This window comes from Alternaria novae-zelandiae (assembly GCF_023758075.1).
Source record: "Alternaria novae-zelandiae strain BMP 2774 chromosome Unknown scaffold_43, whole genome shotgun sequence".
Lineage (NCBI taxonomy): Eukaryota > Fungi > Ascomycota > Dothideomycetes > Pleosporales > Pleosporaceae > Alternaria > Alternaria novae-zelandiae.
Window position 1 is genome coordinate 17577 of NW_026057003.1, and position 17170 is coordinate 34746.

The 17170-nt window shown below is 53.3% G+C and overlaps 7 protein-coding genes across 7 annotated transcripts; 3 read left to right on the plus strand and 4 right to left on the minus strand.

The window, feature by feature from the left end:
• Positions 1 to 391: 391 nt before the first annotated feature.
• On the minus strand, positions 392 to 1492 carry J4E88_010875 (uncharacterized protein; the record flags this gene model as incomplete). The annotated part of the gene is made up of 1 exon (XM_049404465.1): positions 392 to 1492. One exon carries the CDS (start codon positions 1490 to 1492, stop codon positions 392 to 394), a length of 1101 nt encoding a protein of 366 aa, XP_049249745.1.
• A 557-nt stretch (positions 1493 to 2049) lies between these two features.
• Positions 2050 to 3402, minus strand: J4E88_010876 (uncharacterized protein; the record flags this gene model as incomplete). The annotated part of the gene is made up of 1 exon (XM_049404466.1): positions 2050 to 3402. One exon carries the CDS (start codon positions 3400 to 3402, stop codon positions 2050 to 2052), a length of 1353 nt encoding a protein of 450 aa, XP_049249746.1.
• Positions 3403 to 3839: 437 nt separating this feature from the next.
• Positions 3840 to 5658, minus strand: J4E88_010877 (uncharacterized protein; the record flags this gene model as incomplete). Its single annotated transcript, XM_049404467.1, has 3 exons — positions 3840 to 4489; positions 4544 to 5479; positions 5553 to 5658. 3 exons carry the CDS (start codon positions 5656 to 5658, stop codon positions 3840 to 3842), a joined length of 1692 nt encoding a protein of 563 aa, XP_049249747.1.
• Positions 5659 to 6507: 849 nt separating this feature from the next.
• J4E88_010878 (uncharacterized protein) lies at positions 6508 to 9538 on the plus strand (the record flags this gene model as incomplete). Its single annotated transcript, XM_049404468.1, has 2 exons — positions 6508 to 6703; positions 6750 to 9538. The coding sequence occupies 2 exons, from the start codon at positions 6508 to 6510 to the stop codon at positions 9536 to 9538; spliced, it is 2985 nt and encodes a 994-aa protein (XP_049249748.1).
• An 87-nt stretch (positions 9539 to 9625) lies between these two features.
• J4E88_010879 (uncharacterized protein) lies at positions 9626 to 11285 on the minus strand (the record flags this gene model as incomplete). The annotated part of the gene is made up of 3 exons (XM_049404469.1): positions 9626 to 9735; positions 9784 to 10722; positions 10769 to 11285. 3 exons carry the CDS (start codon positions 11283 to 11285, stop codon positions 9626 to 9628), a joined length of 1566 nt encoding a protein of 521 aa, XP_049249749.1.
• Positions 11286 to 12366: 1081 nt separating this feature from the next.
• On the plus strand, positions 12367 to 14340 carry J4E88_010880 (uncharacterized protein; the record flags this gene model as incomplete). Its single annotated transcript, XM_049404470.1, has 1 exon — positions 12367 to 14340. One exon carries the CDS (start codon positions 12367 to 12369, stop codon positions 14338 to 14340), a length of 1974 nt encoding a protein of 657 aa, XP_049249750.1.
• A 697-nt stretch (positions 14341 to 15037) lies between these two features.
• On the plus strand, positions 15038 to 15964 carry J4E88_010881 (uncharacterized protein; the record flags this gene model as incomplete). The annotated part of the gene is made up of 2 exons (XM_049404471.1): positions 15038 to 15485; positions 15540 to 15964. 2 exons carry the CDS (start codon positions 15038 to 15040, stop codon positions 15962 to 15964), a joined length of 873 nt encoding a protein of 290 aa, XP_049249751.1.
• Positions 15965 to 17170: the final 1206 nt, after the last annotated feature.

Here is a 17170-nt window from a genome sequence, read left to right on the forward strand (position 1 = left end):
GTGGCATTGCCTACTTTCGCATCGACGTCACTTGTTATGCTGGGTTGTGACGGTTACCGCGAGTGTTTACCGGGCACTGACACCTGACTGCAACCTTTCGGCGTGCCATTGAGCATTAAGGTATCCATATGCCGTTATGCATCCCGACATCCGTTCCTGGAGCCAGCGAATATATGGGCGTTGTCTGTTTTGAGGGTCCGCAGGTTGCGCAATCACGGCACTAAAGATGGGGGCTGACATGCGTTAGTATGAGGACGTGCCAGCGGCTACATCCGAAATTGCGTGAGACCGAAATCGAGCAGAGCAGCCATAGCACAAATGCGTCTCAAAATCGTTGTTCAATTATTCTATCAAACTCGCAAACGCTACTGGGTATCTTCTTGCGCCGTCTCTACAAGTTTGGGTGCGCCTCCTTCCACTCCTTGCTGAAAGGGTAGTCGATGTATCCCTTCTCGCTCTTAGGGACGTAGAAAGTATCGCGGTCGTAAGGAGTAAGCTCGATGCCCTTCTCTATCCGGAAAACGAGATCAGGTGTGCTGATAAAGTAGCGTCCGAACACCGCGACGACATCGCGGTCCTTGTGCTCCTCAACAATCTTCTTCGCATCCTCGGCCTTGAGTCCACCAGCGATGAGAAGCTTGCCAGTGTAGTGAGGCAGCAGGGGGTCGAGGGAGTCGTAACCCTCAACATCTGCGTTACCAGATACGCGCGCCTCGACAAGGTGGAGGTAGGCCAGGTTGAATGCGTCCAGTCTCTTCATGATGTCTGTGAACTGAGGCAGGGGATCCTTCATCTTCATGCCCTGAAACTCGGAGAATGGACTCAATCGGATGCCGGTCTTGTCGGCGCCAACGGCCTCTACTACAGCCTGGGTGACCTCGACACAGAACCTGGAGCGGTTCTCAACAGAGCCGCCGTAGGAGTCTGTACGCTTGTTGCAGGTATCCTGCAAGAATTGGTCGATGAGGTAGCCGTTGGCAGCGTGGATCTCTACACCGTCGAAGCCAGCCTCGACGGCGTTCTTGGCTGCTTGTGCGTAGTCGGAGATACTCTGCTTGATGTCCTCAACGGTCATCTCCTTGGGAGTAGCGTATCCCTCGCCCAGGGATGTTGCGCTGGAAGATTTGATGGTGATGTCGTTCGCCGCAGCAAAGTCCTTGTTCGCTACACGTCCAAGGGCCCAGAGCTGGAGGTAAATGTACGAGCCCTTCTCGTGGACAGCCTTGGTTACTGGTTTCCATGCGTCGATCTGAGCCTGAGTGTAGATACCGGGTACGTTGGGGTAACCACCAGATTGTTTCGAGACCAGGGTGGCTTCGGTGATGAGGAGGGTTCCCGGTACGCAAGCACGCTGGCCGTAGTACTGTGCAGCCATGGGCAGGATCTCATGGTCGTCGTTGACACGGAATCGTGTCAGAGGTGCCATGGCAATACGGTTCTTGAGCTCCATGGCGCCCACCTTGAGCGGCTGGAAGAGGCGGTCTGCGGACATCTTGGTATTGTGGGTGTTTGATTTTGGTAAGTTTGAGAGTTCGGACATGTAGGAAGATATTGAAGGAAACAAAAAACAGCAGCTGTGAGGGTTGAATAACAAGACTTCAGACGGACCAAAAAGGCTATATACGCCCCTACTAAGCACATCCCGTCCGATGGTTTGAAATCAGAGCTCGGTCGATCTCGGCATCCGCGCGGTATTTGGCTCGTAGAATTTTCCAAGGCGTTCCACGCCGGTGTAGACCCTGACGGGCATCTTCCTAAAGATTATCTAGTCTTCAGGTGGTAAAGTGTGCCCGCATAGAGATATGTAGCCGCTGGAAGCGAGATGGTACCTGGACTTAGCAGGAGACGGAACTTGTTGGCGGGAGCGGCGGTATCGCCGAAACCTTCGGGCCTATGACGTAAGCCGCATTGGTCTGGATCGTCAAACTGAAGGAGCGAAGGCCGACATTTCATTGTATGTATTGATAGACGCCATCTGGATTTAGATGCAAGTAGAGCGATTGATGGTAAGAAATTAGAACAGTTGCGCGAGAATGAATCCCGAGCACGCTAAAGCTGACTAACATCGTGTCCGCTTGTTTCCTTGAGAACCTTTTGCGCCCTGCGCAGTTGCTCTTCCAAGTCCTCATACCAAAGCCACCGAAAGTTCTCATTAAGCTTCTGCTCGAGTTTGTTCATATCATCTTCTACCCCTTCCACCATGAAATTGTATGCTAGACCATTTTCGATACTCCTCTGAATACATCCCTGTGTTCTCGGTCGTCTGACAGCATCGTAGGCCTTGAAGGCAGCCTCAATATCATTGGAAGTCCCGACATCAGCTATCAAGCGACTGAGAAGAAATGCATCTTCCATAGCCATACCAGCTCCGGCTCCCATATGAGGCGTTGTGGCGTGTGCGCTATCACCCAATAGACACACACGGCCCTTGAAGTATGGCTTATCGTGTTGAAGAGTGTGTAGTGCCCATTTCGATGGTAGAGTATGTCTTGCGATAAGATCGATGAGTGGCGGATAGAAGTCTTTGAACTTTTCGCGGACCTCGTCTGCACTCGTGGGTACTATCCAATCATCTTGGTCCCAAGTGCTCGTGAGGGATCGATCGTGTGGCATGGCAACCATGTTGATGAGTTCGCCATGGTCGACAGGGTAGGTGATGCAACTTCCTCCATAACCGCAGTACAGTGTACCGTTCAGCGCCCTTTCTTCTCCTAGCGCTTTCTTGACCACTTCAGCTGGGGCCATAGCCCTTATCGCGCCCTCGTGAGCGTATGCCGGCTTCACATCTGGACCACATACAAAGCTTCGTACCTTGCTCTTGATGCCATCGCAGCCAATGAGTGCACTGGCTAGAGTAGTCGTTCCGTCGGCGAAGCTTATCTTGAGCATACCAGCACCCACTTCTTCGACACTCTGGAAGCTTTTGCCGAAGCTTGTTATGTCCTTGGGAAGCAACGCAACCATCTCATCAAGCAGACGTGCCCGGTGTATTCTACCTCGCATACAGAACCCAGTGGGCGCATCTGGTGTCTTCTTGGCGTCAGCCTGATGGAAACCGAGATCTCCAGCTTTGGCTCCATTGGATCGTCGCTCGTCCATACCCCATCTGATCGTGTTGAAGGTGTTTTCGCGTTCAGGGTCTGTGTTTATCGTGGCGTGTTTCATGTAGCCTTCCAGCAGTCGAGGATCGATAAGGTGCAATGCCGTCGTGGCGTTAGCACCGAATCCAACGCCGGCACCTATCTCCGCGAAAGCCTGGGAGGCTTCGTAGATGTGCACTTTGACACCATGTTTGAGAAGACCGATGGCGAGCGCGGCACCACCAAGTCCGCCGCCAACGATTGCGATCGGAAGGCCATTGTGGTTTTGGAAGGTTCCTGTAGTTGACTCGTTTGCGGACATTCTTTGATGATTGGTCGTTGTTCCAGGTGCCGTCCTTTCTGAGGCTGCGTCGCAACGCCGCGTCTTATATTATTGAAGATTCCATACGGGCCGAAGAGAGTTGTCAATAACTGCCGGACCCGACCCGCGGGGCTGGTGTACAAAGTAAGCTGATGTTAAGACGCATGCCTAGGCACCCATGAGTTTAAGTTCAGGCCGGCTTGAGGTACATCATTCTCCCGAAGGAGACCCTGATGCGGATGACGTAGTAGACGGAGGCGGGAAGGTGCGGAGGCGGGGAAATTGGGGATAGATTAACTCCACGCTAACTGGTGATAATCGGGTTGCTATCTACTCCAAACGCGCTCCAGATGATGTGGGGGAGCAAAGACACCGACACATGTTCCAGAACATCGTCAAGTCTACCGGCCCAATTGTCTCTACGTAATTTCGTTTCTTCAAAGCTCATTGTGCGCCGGCACGGCCTTTTGTACATCGATGCCACAGACTGCAGGCGTACCTACTTCCATTCGGTAGACGCACTTTTCTTCCTCGACGATCTTCCAAATCTCGTCATTTTCGGCGCACGCAAGAATGACCATGGTGCTTCGATTGGGGCCGTTCCAGCAGTGTTGGCCATTCTCGTACTTGATTGCAATCCTTTCTCCACTGCCCAAGCCCTTACCATCGGCAGGAAGCTCTTCATCGACGGTGATCGATTCAATGCGTGCAAAGTTGCCCATGCCAGTGTGGCCACCGCCTTTCTTAGGCTTCTGAGTGGTCTTTGAGAGGAAGCAGTGCTCGTATGTGTATTCGCCAGAGTCAGTGGAGGTGCAGCGGTCCTTGAGGGCGCGGAAGATGGAGTCTGGTCCGTAGTCTTTGATGAGATCTTCCTCATGCCTTGTGAGTTCCGACTTGTCGCCTTCGAGTTCCTTCTTCGCAGAGTCAAGCTGTGACTTGGCATCGGTGATGGCTTTTGATTCGGGAGCGTCGCCGCTCGTGGGGTCTGCGAGGATACCGTTCTCGATGAGCGCGACACGCAAGTCGCGTAGCTTGCTGTCAACCCAGCTACGGATGGAGTCGGGAAGGTACTCCTCAAACTGGTATACTGCGTGCGATAGTCAGTAGATAGCTTTGGATGCGTCCTGGAAATACTACTTACGGAGCTCCACGTCAGACTCTTCGACTGTCTCGAACTCGTCCCATTTGATGGCGCTTTCAGAGTCTGGCTTGAGAATCTCGTCGAGGTCGCGGTCTAGAGCGTTGTTGGGTCCCGGGCGTTCTTGTGCAGCATAGTTCTCCCAGGCCTGGACGGCACGCTTCACGCCTTCGTCGTTGAAGTTGGGATTGTACTCCTCCTTGAAGCGCTTCAACATGCCCTCGAGCTCCTCAACCCGTGATTGTGCCGCGTTCCTCTCGTCTCGTACGCGGTTGACGTTGTCAGTCAGCTCTTGGATTCTATCCTTGGCGAGGCTGGCCAGCACTGTGATCTTGCCGCCCTTGCCTGCGCCCTTGACGACCTTGCCTCGCTCAGCCCTCTCGATCTCGGCGAGGCTCTTGGTCAGCCCGTCGACTTTGAGAGTTGCACCTTCTATCTGCGTCTTGAGCGTCTGAATACGGTCCTCGACCTCCTTCCGCATGCGACCAGCCTCGGCGATGAGCTCCTTCCTCCTTTGCTTTGCAGCGGTCAGGCTCTTTTGTCTCGCCTCGTCCGCCTTCCGCCATTCTTTCCCAATCGACGCGCACTTGTCTTCACACTTGATGCCCCCCACACGCTCGTATTCGTCGCTGCCGTCACAGCATAGTTCGTAGTCGCATGCGCCATCGTTCACGTTGGTGAAAGGAATGTAGCTCGGCTGGTGGCCCTTGTTCTTGCAGTAGAAGCCAGGGAGGGCAGGCGTAGCGTTGATGTCTTTGCCCTTAAAGCCTAGAGGCTGAGGTGGGGAGAGGGGCGAGAGGTAGGCGCACGCCGAGGTGCCTGGCTCATCAGAGCCATCGGGGCAGTCGCAGTAGTCGTCGTTCAGGCGTGCGATTGGGAGTTTGATGGCGGGATTCGAGATACAAGTGAATGTCTCGGCATCCTTGTAGTACTTTGCAACTAAACATCGACTATCAGCCATACTCCGCGTCTACGTGGAAGCTCTCCCTGAGCTGTAACACATGCAACATACACTCCGGAGCAACACCCCGCGGCCGGGCGGGGTCTGACGCCGCGTCTGCGGTACTGGCTAAGATAGGGAGAATGAAGGCTAGCGAAGACACGTGCTTCCTTCCCATTTTGAATGTGGAGAGAGCAATTGGAGCTCGAGGCCTCAAGATGCTCGAAATGCCACATCGACATAGTTTCAGGGTCCACAGGCCCGTGCGCCGCCATCCGAGCTGCCCCAGCCCTCACCTCCACCCAACACTCCACAACTCCAGCGCACGCCCAATCTACAAGGCCGTAACTCGCGACTCCGTATTTACTCGCTATCGTCTTGGTGCACACATCTGTCCGTAATGACGACTGGCACTCGCACATGTGTGTCGGCATCGCGTCCAGTTGGGTATGACTTCAACTCCGCATAGCCTGTGTGAGTCGAATGGAATGCGAACACTAACCTTGTCCATGGCATGACTGCCTCGCGTTTACTTTACCGTCTTTTCGAATTATGCGTCACCCAATGTCCTCAGCGCCCAAAAGTGCGTTTGGCGCTCAGCTCGGACATACCAGCATTCCTCGGCATCAAACGAACAGTAGCCTCCTATCCAGGCCACGTTACCAAATATGCCCCCACTAGCATCATTCAATCGCCAACCTGGTGGATCTATTCCTCAAAATCGGCCATCCATCGGGCCAACGGCGCGGCTTTTGGGTGGCCATCTATGTTCCGGTCTCTAACAAACGCTGTACATACATTCGATTTGCTCCGTCTTTGAATCTTGGACATCCACATTCAGCTCTAGTATGACTGAATTCGCACGCTAGAATGATGTCTTTTGTTTGCATATACGCTCAACTCGCGTCAGGATTTATGCGGCGAGGTCATCAGAGTATCATTCTCTTCCTTCTCGAATCCCATCATTCTATCTCTGAACATCGATTTCCATCATTTGCTCATAACTTCATTTACCTACTCTAACATCATGGTATACGCTGACGAGGATGAAATCGACTGGAGCGACGGCTCTTTCGGCGCTCCACCTCGAATACTCATCGATGCTACACCCCAGTCAACTCATCACAACCCAACCGCGGACGCTTACGAGGAAGAAGATTCGCTTTTCGTATCGGAAGCATATGACCAACACCGGATACCCAGTAGTCTTACACTTCAGGCTGGTAAGAAGCTTGCTCTGCGTAGAGGCTGTTCGCTTACATTTCCCAGCTCCTTCAAACAGCAATGACAACCTTCAGAACCCTACGCGTGTTCAAAGAGCTCGTGCCGGTGTTCATCTGAACCGTCGTATACCTTCCAAGGCCGACTACATCAACTACGTGCTTTACCAAGCTAGCCAGAAGACTTACGAAGCCACCTTTCTGAACAACTTCATAGCGCATGCCTTGCATCCCGACCGCCTCGCCCAGTGTTCTGAAGATGCAAACAGCGGCCGCCAAAGCATCGCCGAGTACATGAAGTCTGTATCACATGAGGTCAACAGTATCACGAAGAAAATGATCTGGAATGGCCATTGCCGCACTGTACACCTTCTCGCTGGAGACGGCATGGACGGCGCACCGTTCCTCGATCCACATGCTCTTGACATCAAACCCTTCTCAAAGTACGGTCCTGGCAATCTCTTTCCTGTAGCAGACAGGATCAACGTGTCTTGGCACCGTACCAGCTCACATCCTACGATGGTACGATACTCAACCAAGGAGTACGAACTTGGCTATCAAGCCGGTCCATTGGAGGATCTTGACGCTGTATCCCAGACACTGTTTCGAAAAGAGAACTTCAGTATGACTTTGCCCGTCGGTCGTGCTGTCAAGCTCTCAACATCCAAGAAGCGTAAAGGTCAGAACATGCCTGGAGCAGCAACCAGAGATGACAGAATGGCCTCATCTCGTCGAAACTGGATTCCGTTCCCGCAGCTGGCCACAATGTCGGACTTTCACGACCCTAAACCCATTACAAACAGTCCACTCGGTATCGGTCATGGAGCAAAGGCGTCTGATGTTCACCGGGAGCCTCGGATACTGTCAGATCTCACCCAACTGTATCAAGACCCTGTAGATGCCTTGTCTCCAGATGATGCACAGGAAGAGGAATCCCATCTAGCTTTCCCTAGATACGAAGATCTATTCGATTCCCATGATGCTGGAGTACCCATCAGTGACCGCGTCGGTGCATGCAAGCAAAGCAACGGCTCCGAAGACGTAGAGAAGGTACACCACTGGCGAACCAGGTTGATCAATGATCACAAGCGCCGGCTGACACTTAAGTGGGGTAACCCACCACAGGCTCTCGATCATGCATTCCAGAACTTCAAGCAAGTTGTTACAGCAGCTATGTCTATGGGTATTCGCCCCATCGCCCATGACTACCCGAAGAAGCTCGACACCATCGCAGCCTGGGAGCGACTTCGAGAGCAAGCCAAACATTCTGCTCGATCACAGCTGAATAGTGAAAGCCTGTCCCCTGAAACTACCACAGCTGATTCGCGTGCATCGCAATATCTCCCCGTGGTCTCAGACGTGGATACTCCCGAGTCCCCTTCCTTCTCTCCTCCACAGATCCTTCGACGAGATATTGGTGGGTCGTTGAGCAATTCTGAATCTGATAAGACACCTTCCGAGCCCTCCAGAAAGAGGAGGAAGAAGAACCAAGTCGTGGACACGCAAGTCTTGAGGAGTAACTCTACTCAGCAGCAATTGACAGCTCCCGAGTCAGGCAAACAATCGACGAATCAGTCAATCGTGAAGGGTCCGTCGGCGGATAAGTCACCATCGCTCCATCCGAGTGGATCCACGACTTTGGAACTACATCAACATCTTCCTCCCAACGCCTACTTCGAGCCGACCTCAGTCGACGAGAAGTACGCTTGGCGTTGTCGTTGCAAACACGCAATGGGTCACTACTACAACTCCGGGAGCCGCAAGAACTGTCGAGGCTGCAACACCTCGCTCAGTGATAATCACGCTGTCGAGATGGACTTTTACATGCCACTGAGGTCTTTCTACCACCAACCCGCACCAGACATGCGTTGGAAGCCTAGCAAACAGGCTGCTCGAATTCGCAAATCAGACCGACCTTGTCACAATGCTGTCGCGAAGGATGCGTACTGGGAAGCCGTGAGTGCTGGTGCGACTGAAGAAGAGGCTCGGCAGATTGCTGTCGACGCAGTGGTTCGTTACCTTCGGCCAAAGGCACCGCCGAAAGCGCCAACACCCGAGACGACGCCAGAGCCAGAGCCAGAGCCCGATCTTGGTCCCCATCCCAGTGGTTCGACTACTATGGAACACGGTCAAGAGATCCCCGACTGCTATTACTGGAAGAAGCAGAAAGCAGACGAGAAACTTGCCTGGCGATGCGACGTCAACCATGGTCTCGGACGGTACTATCTAGCGGGCGATAAGAAGACCTGTCCAGGATGTGGAGCCGGCCGGACTAGTCTGGGCAAAAGTGAAGATATGGACTTCTATCTCCCGTCGGGTGTCGTAGTTCGCCAAGAAGCACCAGGCCTCTCGATATGGAAACCTAGGAAGCCATACAAGATAGGCAAACCCGCTGCTACGAAGAGAGAACCGGTCAGCCACAACCAAATGTGTGCCAAGGTGTACTTCGAGCTTCTCGCTCAAGCACACGAAGCAGAAGAGGCTCTGGCGCTTGCCATAGAGAGAGTGGACAATGAGCTGGACAAGAAGCAAGAGGCTAAGATGAAACGACAGGAAGCGAAAGAGGAGGTTGGTGACTCAGATGCGGTTGAGGGCGCCAGCACTTCTGCTAGTGTCTCGAGGAGGGACTCCGCCGCCACGAGTCGCAACTCGAGAGGAGGCTGTACTATGTCCCTCGTCCCAAAGAAGCGTACCATGGATGACGTCATCGAAGAGAGTCTGGATGAGGTTGTGGGTGATCTGGAAAATAGGGATATGGGAAGTGAAAGGGAGTCTGGGGATAGTGTTGCGATGTCTTCTTCTGATGAGGAAGATAGCTCTGCCTCAGACTCGGAATGAGGGTGTAGTCGGATCATGTAGCTGTAGTGAATGAATTGTACATTATGCATGGAGATTTTGGCGACAGCGCACATCATCTATGAAAATCTACAAAGGGTTCGCTCCCTTGGGAAGCTTGACCTTGAAGACCAAGACTTGGTTGTCAAGGTTGTATCCAGACGCGTCCACGTACTTGTTTTGACCAAAGTTGATATATCCTACGCGACATTAGTGTTGGCCTCGGAAGTTGAACGAAGGTATCTTACCGTTCTGAGTGATGAAGTCATTATCCGAGAAAGACACTAGATAGTACTGCTTTCCTTCATCCTCAACTTGCCTCTCGCTCCTACCAATCTTGTCGTCCTTGTCAACGGGCAACATAGCGAAGCTCTCCCACTTCTCATTCAGCAGATTCGCGTCTTGCTCGCCACCGTTGTGAAGACCAAATCTGCCGAGCTGGTCGTTGTTGTTGAAGGATAGCCATGGGCAGTAGGTAGCAGGCACGATGCTGCTCTTCAAGACACCATCTTTGCTTGCGATTTGTCCTTTAATGTCATCGGCCGCTGTGCCTGCGACGTTAGTGGCTTTGGAAATGTCGATCACATCCGCGTTGCGGTAGATGGACAATGTGCTTTCTGCTCCGTGACCAGCGTTGGAGTCGCGCGCAAGGACGAGGAATTGTGTCTCTGAGATGTAGTGCATCTCGGACTGACTGGCGACGCGTCCTGTTGGTAGCACAGGAAGCTGAACAGCATATTCCGCCTCTAGCGTGGTCTGGTCGTCTTTGACACGGTACTTGAGGAGACGGGTGTTGCGACGCTTCTTCGCGGAGCTGCCGCCGTCCTGGATGGTAGCACTTTGGAGCATGGTGTAGAGGTACTTGCCATCTGGACTGGCAGTCAGAGCTTCCAGGCCCTGGTTGTTGCCTCTGCCACTGTCGGGATCCTCGGGCGTGATCTCTACATCCGGGTCGTAAATGGGTGGAGAAGCTGCGTTGAAGCTTTCAGTTCCGTTTCGGCGGGGAACAAGAGCCTCGGGGGTGCGAACAGCCTTGATCATCTTGCCCTTCTTATCGAACTGGTAGACGTACGCGGCGTATTCGTCACTGATCCAGAAAGTCTTGTCGTCTCCGAGGACAAGGCCTTCGGTGTCTAGCGGAACGCGAGCACCACCTGTTCCATTTTGGCCGAAGCCGTTGCCAGTGTCTGCAACTATCAGTACTGGTAATTGATATATGAGTGTAGAACTTACATCTAGCTAAAGGAAGAGTTGGGAAGCCAGGGTAGGTGATGGTTTCCGTCGGATCCAACCCAGTCAAGGGCGTACCATCAGGTCCGGTGAGAAGCAGGGTGTCGACGTAAGAGAACTGGAAGTTTGGGCTGGCTGGTTTCTCTAGCGTGGCTTCAACCGGTGTGAAGATAACGCTGAACTTGTGGATGCGGGTCTGCGTGTTCTGGGTACCCTGGGTATTCCAGCCGCGATCAGGCAGACCCCAGACGACACCCTGGTAGGAGCCCTTCTTGTACTTCCAAGACTTCTTCTCGAATGCAATGGCGCTTCCAATACCGCCAATGGTGTCGCCGAACTTGTCACGAGCGTCGCTGACAAGTTTTCCGTAACCTGCTAGCTCTTCGTAGGTGTAAAGTTGCCCATTGCAAGTGGTGACATTGGCAGCAGCAGCAGCATTATCATCTCGAGTGATGACCGGACCAGCAAAGGCTTGGTTGACGGAGAGCGCCAGGACGCTGAGTGAAGCGACAAACAGCATTGCGAAGGGTGGTTGACTGTCGCGTGCCTGAGCAGATGGTTTCTGAAGAACGTCAACAGCCTATATACATGCCCGTCAGGCCCGGGATGATCCCGCGATGACGCGACCCGACAGCCAGGCACACGAGGCTATCTTGATGCATGTGCAGTCCAAGAGCCACACGTGCGCTGTCTGTTTGGCTGCGACCGACGAGGGTACATATGCAATAGCGGCATGGCGTTCGCAGAAGCCATGTGTCCAGGCAAATGGCGTCGAAGAAGCGGCATGTAGGAAAAGATGCTCTGCCATGGATGTCACTAAGTCATACCAGCGTGCGCAGTGGACAGCAAGCACCTTGCAGATTCCCCAATGATGACGCGAGGTTCGTGGAGATGGATGCGCACGTTTCTCGAGAACATGATGTGAGTCGCTGACCGGAAATGGTGCCGAGGCAGGCGTTATCCCCGATCGGGCATGCGACATTGGCGGGCGGGTACTTAGTTCAACATAGTTCAGCCTCTAGAGAGTACACTCAAGCCGTCTTTTGACGTCGGAATCAGTAATGGAGTGAGCTGCCCAGTTCGGCCGGTACCGGGAGTGGTATTCAGTCGACCGTCATTGAGGGGTGGACGCGTGAGAAGTCGCCTTTGCCTTCATGGATACCTCATTATTACAAGCTACAAAAGAGCATGAGCCGTATCGCGTCAACGGTGGCTTGGTTCAGGAGTTTGTATCGCATTCTTCTATCTCGACTTCAGCATGCCCTGCCTGTTCAAGGCAGTGTGATTGAGCTACGCTCATGCGAGTGTAACTTCCCGAGGCCAAAACATGATGGCTCTGTGGAGGGTAAGAGCTCCCGTCCCAAGCTGTACCTTTCCTTCCGCATATCCAGATCTTTCTATTGTACAGTTGCCCTGGCTGTTACTGCACACACGTTCCTCGCGACTAGAACGTCACCCTAAATCCTTTTATCACTGACTTTCGAACTTCCTACGTCACGATCTATATATCACGATACTTGCCACCGCTCTTCAGGCTCCGACTCACACGCTGACGAATGTTTGCTGTCCAGTTGACGTATTCATCGTAATCTGCAACTACCATGCTTGGGACCTCCGGCGATGGCTTAATCACCAAGCTCACCTCGTACCTCACAACCGATAAAGAGGCAGCCCTCAACACTCCTCCTTATACACCTGACCAGGAGCGCCAACCCCACTTTGCTTTCGCAACAACAACACCGCATGATGCCGAGACAACGAGCAACGATCGAACTGACACGTCAGCGAGTCAGCCCTCGAAGGCGGGTTCTAGGCGGTCGCTGAAACGATCCGCGAGCGAACTGGTTATACCGAGCCAAGAACGGAATGAGCGCTTGACTGCGATTGCCGCGTTGGAGGCGGTGCGCTCGAAGGAGGATGGGCGCCATACAACCCGTCCGATCCCATCTCCGACACGTAGCCAGCTACGGCCTCCACGACCCGGCTCTCAGCGCTCCATCAGCAACTCCAGATACGAACTAAAATCTCAGTACCACGATCCAAACATTTCATCTGCTAGCCTTCAGAAGCAACTCGTCGAGCAGACAAAGTCCATGGCCAAGCGATCTCAAACACCCGAGCCGAATAAGAACCAGATCAAGAAGGGTGCAAGGCCAAGTCCCATCAGGTCCACTGCTGTGCGTTCAAAGTCAGAGCCAGACCCAGCAAGAGCGTTTGCAAACCCAAAGACGCGCCATGGGAACGCGAAACTGAAGCCATGTATAAAGAAGAAGGCGAAGAGTACCACAACCACACCACCGACCGGATTGCAACAAGAAAGCATCAACGCCGAGCTCAAGACCTTGCGCCGCGTGAAGACTGTCGATTTCGAAGAAAGTGGTTCGAAGCAATCGATTACGTTACCCCCGGCACCCATCACGGAAGAAGTCTCGACTCGGATTCTAGCAAGTGATACCGGAGAGAGGTTCAGGTCGGCCAGCAATCATACAGAACTCGCCAAGTCATGCCCATCATGCCCGAACACGATGAACATAGCGAAGAGCGCTGCAGCAGAGCCAGCTACTACACGGACAGACGTACATGTCATCGCCATAGCTCCCTCGTGGGACGCGCAAGGACTCACCCATGATGACAGCGCTGACCCAGCAACACCTACAATGCAAATCATCGAGACAAAGAGTGGCAGCTATGAAGTAATCTGGGACGATGTGCCAGAAGAGCACACCATTAGGACAAGAGGACGACGAAGCTCGTCAGCAAGTCATGCCTTAGAAACTGCCAGCCCAAGCGCCAAACGTGGTGGCCTTGACCGAGTCAATTCGAAGCTCGCAGGATGGTCGGGAACCTGGAATAGCCCCTCAGACAGCTTCAAGCCCACCATTGTGGTGTTTCCTGATGACGATGGTCGGGCAACGCGCTACGACTGTGCGGTGGACGATGACGAAGACCTGGCAGCAACAGTACCTCCAAATAGCCGCATCACAAGCGGTGCGCATTCCAGCGTCTCATCGCGCCCGGTGAGCGCGCCGCTGACCAGGAGCGTGTCGTGTGAGGAAATATCGTTTCGAGACGCCCTTCAAGTGACGCCACCACACGCTCTAGAAATGGGATCATCACCACCTTCCGAGCGCTCTCTTGTCGTCCCCAGTGTCGAAATTCAGCATACCAGAGGAAAAAACACGAAGCCATCACCAATGATCCGAAAGCTCTCGAATCTCGAAGAAGCAGACACCAAATTTCGCGACCATCGCGATTCTGTTACGATCGCGCACTCTCGTATTGTGCATTCGGGTGGTGTGTCGCCTGAACTGTTTGCTCATAGGGATTCTGTTTCGCTGGGAAAGAAGCGCATGCACGCGCGTAACCATGCCGCATCAGCAGCACGGTCGTCATCGAGCAGGAAAGAGTTGTCTGTTGAGGCACTCGGTCTCTTCACTGACGAGGATATTTCAACGGCGACGTTGCCGACCGTCAAGGAGCATGCCGCACAGGCGCTCAGGAACAGCAGCGAACCTTCCATCCTTCATCCACCACAGCAGACTGCCAATAAACGCCACATACGGATCGTGGAGTGAGGAAGCGAAGCCGAGTGGTTGATGCTGGCTGATACTGGCTGAGCAGACGGACGGGCCGGAGGTAATGTGGCGATGGTATCTTCTAATTTCGCTCGAAGAGCATCGATAACCTGTAGAGTATGAGTCGGATCGGAGCGCGTTGATCTCAATCTCACGGTCAGAGGGTGGTCGGTGTGGATGCCGAATGCAGTGGCAGGTGGTGTGGGCTAGGGAGTCCTTGGCGTGATTATCGATAGACTCCGATTAGCGTCATCGCGTCCCACAAGCATCGTCGTCGGCGCCAAACCTCTAACTCTACCAAGAATATGAACGAAACTGTTGCGTTGCCTTCTTCCTTCGATTTGAACTTCGATCTGACTTCGCGTCATCGTAATGTCTGCGTTGATATCTATCACGGCGCGTCTGCCACTCGTGCCTGCCTCTTGCGCGATGACATGCAATGCAGCACGCCGTACATATACGCGCATGCTGTTACAATGCGTTCCGAAAGCTGATACTTCTAATAATGTATTTGATCTATGCTAATGATCCAGCGCTCGGCTTGCCGATCGTCGTCCTCCAAGCCGGATCACGTATCATCTAACGATTGGCGTCGCAGTATACGTTTGAGCACCAAAGCAGATGAAGACGATGCCGCGTCAACGCCATTGTATACACGCGCTTACCCATTTATCCTCACCAAACCACAGCTACAGTAATGCCAGCATTCGCACCACACAAGTCGACTCACGACGTTTCCATCATGGCCTTCGCGACCAACGACCCATTAAAGCCCGACCAACGATACGACGCCTTACGCAACACCGACGATCACTCGGATTCAAGTACGGAGGTTGACGACTGGGACACAGAAGATGCAGTCCGGCCGAGACGAAGACGCAAGACGGTGTGGAAGAGGCTGAAGGGCTATCGCTGGATACTGGACACGGCGCTTCTCCTCGTCATTGTGGGGTTGCTGGTGGAGAAGAGATGGCAAAAGCATGCGAAAAGCCATCAATACGAGCTCGCGGGAGACATTACAGGATTCGCGCCAACGTTCTCGCAACAGATTGTGAGCTTCAAGCCCAGTTCTGTGTTCGCCCCAGAAGATGCGGCAGAGTTCTGGAGTAACGAGACGCAACATGCATGGCTGAGCATCGTACCAGGTATGTGCATCTTTCTGGTTCCTCACAGTTGAACAGTGCTGACGATGTCCATAGAGGGCTTGGGCTACGTCAACGTGAAGAAGCCCTCCGAGTACTCAAACCTCCCACACCCGATACACGACTATCCCAATCATACCGTCTTCACCACATCCGTAACGCATCAGCTGCACTGTCTCTATACTATACTGGGCGCCTACAACTCCATGAAGCTGATGGTCGCGTCACCTGTGTCAGCGAACCCTGTCAAGATGCCATGGCACATCAACCACTGCTTCGAATACATTAGACAGGCGATAATGTGCGCTGGAGATGTGGCGCTAGAAGGGGCTGCGACAAGCTTCCCTGGTGACGAGCATGGAGAAGATCGAGGTGGGAGTGACGGTTGGGATGCGAAGCACGTGTGCAAAGACTACACACAGGTATATGAGTACCTAGAGAAGGAAACGATCAATCACATGAAGTGGATCTCATCGGATTAGTGATCCACGCTGTACCCTCGGAGGCAGCATGTGAAGTGGAGTCTGCCTCGTGCAGCGGGCCGTTTGGACAGACCCAAACGTGGGCTTTGCGCTTGCGCACGCGGGTGACGTGTATCGACTTCACCATCAGCAGTCCAAGACATTGGCATGTAGCAACATTGTATACATCGTATTCCAAGTGCAAAGCGTCGAATTAAAGTTATGAGCTGACTGTGCACACTATCGTAGCCTGTGTTACATTGCAACAATTTCGCTATGGACCTATGATTTCCTTCTAGCTAGCTGACTCTGATGATTCCCGCAACAAGCAACATTCCCTTCTCGCCTGCAACACATGACTACCTATCCCACCTCATTACAGTAACTTCCGAGTCCTCCGAGCATGCATACAGCACCATCGGGCAGTAACCCGTTTAGGTCCAACATGCGAATCCGCAGATCTGCTGTATCAGATTTGGGCGAATCACGACCCCCGCGAATCAGCCTCGGTAACGGGGCAGAGCAGGGATGTGCAGCAGCGGCATCACCGAAAACCTACGCACGCTATGCTCTAGCCTCCGCGAGCGCATTCCCTTCCGAATGGGCGTTTACCTCAGCAGTCGGGCGCCGCTTTGCACCGCGTCCGGAGCTGAATGCTCAAATTGTAAGTGTGCCGTGGGCTTGTTGGACGATGCCTTTGTGGAACCCCTAGAATTTCGGACGAGTGTTGGTGGTATAAGAGAGTGGCTGGCCCTGTGACTAGTGATATATTCTTGCTGTGTTGACATTTTACGACAAACCTTGGGATTATTCAGCCAAGCCCGTGGCTATACTGAACGACCATCCGCCTCTTGGTGGTAATACCGGGATTCTTGGACAACACCGCGGAGAGCGGAACAACGACGGAGACCGAACAGTTTGTCGGACCTCGGCCGAGCAGTCGCACGACAAATCTTTCTGCGAGTAAGAAAAGAGACATTGATTGCATACGGACGTAAGACAAGGGGAAGAGGACTTGGGTGTCTGTTACCTGGACTTGGCACAGCAACAGACGCTTCGTACTGTGGATTCAAGGCGGACCTGACAGCGGCTGTGTCTATTACCCTGCAATCACTCTTTCCACATCAACAACTGGGTTCGTTGCGAGGCACCGGTTAAACACCTCGTGGAATAAACGCGACTGCCTCGACGAAGGCATACAAATAGCTCCCACGAAGACGCGGCTAC